The sequence below is a fragment of the Gavialis gangeticus genome, unplaced genomic scaffold (genome assembly GCF_001723915.1).
Source record: "Gavialis gangeticus isolate Ggan-Ray unplaced genomic scaffold, GavGan_comp1, whole genome shotgun sequence".
NCBI classification, from domain to species: Eukaryota; Metazoa; Chordata; order Crocodylia; family Gavialidae; genus Gavialis; species Gavialis gangeticus.
In genome coordinates this window covers 39,562,397-39,566,686 of record NW_017729025.1, presented here as the reverse complement: position 1 = coordinate 39,566,686, position 4,290 = coordinate 39,562,397, and the positions used below count along the sequence as shown (strand labels likewise).

General features: G+C 43.1%; 1 protein-coding gene across 2 annotated transcripts in view; it reads right to left on the bottom strand.

The window, feature by feature from the left end:
* Window positions 1-4,290, bottom strand: part of TTC7B (tetratricopeptide repeat domain 7B) — a 258,616-nt gene that overhangs the window by 157,672 nt on the left and 96,654 nt on the right. For both annotated transcript variants that reach the window (XM_019518662.1, XM_019518663.1), the window contains exons 7-8: window positions 3,069-3,132; window positions 1,382-1,519 (exon numbers count right to left, since the gene is read on the bottom strand). In XM_019518662.1, coding sequence (XP_019374207.1) covers window positions 1,382-1,519; window positions 3,069-3,132 — 202 coding nt within the window. The remainder of the gene's footprint in view (window positions 1-1,381; window positions 1,520-3,068; window positions 3,133-4,290) is intronic.

The window sequence follows — 4,290 nt, the reverse complement described above, 5'->3', positions numbered from 1 at the left end:
GGGGGGGGGGGGGGAACGGATATCCAAGATGCCCTGCAATCACACATCACTTGCCCTGCCTAGCATGCCACCTGCTACCACACCACTCCTGCTAAGCCTCTGTCACCTTCTCAGAACCTGTTCTGCCTCCTGCGGCCTAAGCCCCACAATTTCACTTCTGATTACCTGCTCAATCCCACATCTACTTCTGTGAGCCCCAGCACCACCTGACCACCTGCCACTTCACCATGGTCCCACCAAGCCAGGCAGGCTGCCAATCCTAACTTCTAACTAGTAGGCCAGACCAGATCACTTTATGGGTCAGATTTGACCAATGGGCTGCATATGTTGCCAACTCCTAATTTAGAAAGATCAAGAAACTGACGTGAGGTATATCACTCAACCATACTGCAAGTACTTCAAATGTTGCTCATATTTCTCTGAGCCAATCACTTTCTGCTTCATCTTAGGAGCTCCTACATATCAGCACCAGGATTCCAGAACTCAAGGATGATGATTCAACACTCCAAGAGGAGGTAAGGGAAAGACCAGGGCAGAACAAAGCAGAACAACATGACACCTGCAAGTAAGCTTCCTCTGCTGGACAGAGGTTTAGAAAGAGTCAGTTGTAAGCCCACGTGAGCTTTCATACTGTTTGGTTTTTTGAAAGGTCTTCTATTTCCCCAAGGAAATCATATGTGGAGAACTCTCTGGTTATAAAAAATGTTCATAGGAAATGTGTGTACATGTGTGCATGCTTACTGCACAGTTAAAATGGCTAATCGTAAGTAAATTTGCCCTGGGATAGGTGCACTGTGGCTGGGCAGGCAGTCACTGCACATGGGGGAACTGGGAGGGGTCAGGCAGCAGCCAGCACAGTGGGACAGTGTGTTGGCCAGCAGGAGCTCAGGATAATGGTCTTCACTGCCTGAAGCAGGGACTAAAGCAGCCATGGCACACAGAGGCACAGTTGGCAAGACAGGCGCTGCTGCACACTGCCCCTGTGCTGTGCATGCTGCTCCTGGCCAGGGAAGTGGCTGGCCAGAGAGCAGGGCTGCCTTTTCAAGAGGGATGCCAGTTGCCAGCTGTGGCAGCCAAAGCCTGGAGCTTCCCCTGTGGCAGCTGCAGCAGCCTACTGCAGGGCTTCAGGAAGTCTGGTGCTAAGAGAAGCAAATCTGCTGCCTAGTTGTTGCACATGTAGATGCCTACCCTGGAGTGTTTACTTGCAAGGAAACTGATCTTGGATCAAATGCATGTGTAGATGCGCCCTGTTTGTACAGTGGCCATCACAATGAACACCTATTCTTAGTCGATTTTTAAAGCCCTACCAAAATAAACCTGGATTATTAATAGTAAACACCACCACTCACCCCCAGAATTAATTGCTAAATCACAAGCATACCTCTGACAGCATTTCATATTGACCTCTTCTTCCCAAGGCAATAGTAAGTAAATCGTAGACCACAGATGCACTTTGCAAACTGATTACGCGATCATTTTTGTGCTCAGGTATTCTACTCAGTACTGCATCACGGTTAGCCTGAAAGACGAAACCAAAAGGAAATCCAAGGCCATTGTAATGCTATCAACATCTTTTTTTTAAGGTAGTTATGAATATTTATAGATCTAGTAATCATCCTTGGAAGTCTGTGACCATGACAAATAGCAATCACTGCTCATTTCACATTTGATCATTTTTAGGTAGGATCAGCCTATTTCTGATCCTCATTTAATACATAAACTGAGTCTGAAGCTCATGCCCTGTTAATTAATATTTTTGTTATTAGGTTTTAATTGTGCAAAATGGAGGCAATTAATTTAGTTAAGTTACCTCAGCAACTGGACTGATATTGTATGGCTTTCATTTCACAGTCTTGCATCAGCATATGGCACAACTTCAGAGCTCCTGGGATCTTCCTTATACCCTTCCTTTTAGAGGCAGGACTTTTTTCTCGTATTAATTTCCTCTTCTGAAAAATCACAACAGCTCTCTCTCTCTGAGAAAGGGGTTTCCTCCAAGGATAACCCTCTCTAATTCAGTACAAGGAATTATCAATAGGGAGATTGATAATTCTCTCCACCAGCATAAGGGTGGCAAAGGATTCTTTGCACAATGTTTTGCATTCTAAAGGATTTCAAAGTGCAATTCATTCATTGTCATAAAAAGACACCTCTTTTTACAAACAGAGGGTGAGGTACAGGCAGATTAAATAAATAAGCTACCCAGGTTCCTATATAGAAATGCTGTTTAGAGCCAAGTATAAAATGTAAGTCTCCAGATGCTCAAGACCACTTATGCTCTACTGTCTAGATAAAGATGACCTCAAACCACCTTCTCCAAATCTACCTCATATATAATTATCAACCCACTGTTGTGTGGTGTCTTTATCTCTTCTTTCTACAAGTTTCCCCAAGTTAAAATTCCCATTGTTTTAGACTAAAGACCCACATTTTTAATGCGCTGTGATAATGTGAAACAAATGAAAGATCTGAAGTGAGATGCTATAAGATTATTAAGTTAGAGAGGCAGAGAAATCTTTAGGGTAGGGGTGCTTGACCTCCAGCCTGTGGACCAAATGTGGTTGCAGAGCCATGGTATCCAGCTCGTGGGGTTCCTCACAGGTTGAGAAATTTGGTGGCAGAGGAGCAGTAGCAATTAATAAAGGCCAGCCTCCCCTGCTTCCAAATTCCCAAACTCCAAGCCCGTGTGGCAGGCTAGAGCTGCGCTATACCCCCTTCCTTCCCATACAGTCAGATTGGGCCCAGGCCATGCCCCCTCTCCACTACAGCTGGATCAGAACCAATCCACACCTCTCCCCACCCCAACCCCTGCAGCTGGATCAGGTCCAGCCATACCCCTCCCCACCCCCCCACAGGGCCAGATCAAGCCCCCTTTGTCCTGATGAGGCTAGGTGGGGGCTGCACAGCAGGATGGGGTCCTGTGACAACTGCCATAGGCACAAAATCCAGCACATGAAGGAACTGCTTGCCTGCTTTCCTAATAGGAGATAAGGCACAGCCATGATTTGACAAGTTCAAGTGACATGATATCCATTAAAAGCTTTTAAAAAACTAGCTGTTTAACTTACCATAGATTCACTAATCAGCAGCAACAACAGGGCTTCTTCTGTATTTTCTTGTGGACAAAAAATACTGTTCAAAAACAAACATAACAGCATTGAAGTAGAACATATAAAACTCTTCAAAAGGGTTCTCAAAACAACAAGTATAAAAATGCTGAATATTGGTAGACAAGGAGGCTGCTTACAGATGTGAGCAAAAAAAAAAAAAAAATTGGCACTTAAAGCTCACATCTCATAGCTGATTGAATAAAAGCACCAAAGAGTCTTGCTGAAGTACCCGAGCTATACAGCACTGCAGAATTGAGTGAAACTAGTGAGCTGCTGCTTCTGATAAAGTGAATTTTCTTGAGGTGGGGGGGCATGTCTGTCAGCAGCTGGACTGAATTTACCTGCAGCCATTCTATTGTGGCTGCTGAAATGAAGGAGAGCAAACTGATTAGTGGACTGGGTATAAATGTTGGGAAAAGATAAATAGCAAAGTTTGTTTTGGAGCACATGCATCCAAAATTAAAAGGATGAATTCAAGTATTTTGCAATTGCATAGAATTGATCATCTAAAGAACATTTCAATAGTTTATATAATTAAAATCAATCTTGGAAGTTAGCCACAAGGTGCATTTTATTTCCATCTTTACTAACATTAAGACATTAAGACCTAATTTCAATATGTTACATGTATAACTGACCATGCAAAATGTAAGCAATTAATATCCAAGTTGCAGGTACAGTTACCATGGTGAATTCATAAACTGGATATGTGTGCTTAATAAACCAGGTGGACACAGTTGTTTAATTATGCCTGAAATGAAACCAATTGTCCAATTTGCATGGGGAACTTAATTAAAATGTATTCACAAATTAAGCATTCAAGTTTTCCAAAAAAGTCATCTGACCAGACCTTTCGTCAATTGTGCAAGACTATGGAGGTGATCAGTTGCACTTGAATTCCAGGCTTCTACACTTACACTCAAGATCATCTGAGTGAGTGTCCCAAAACAATGTCTTTTAGACCAACTTTACCATGTAATTTTGTAATACAGAAGGGAGTGTCTCCAAAGATAGAAGAGGTAAGCATAGATTTACTTTTGCATAGGGACAAGACCAAGAACACAAACATTTTACAGAAGTTTCCTCCCTCAGTATTAAAGGTGATGGGTGAAGCACTCACTGGTATTTTCCAAGTGGTGCTATGACACGGGGGGGGGGGGGGGGGAATTTTTTGGGTTGG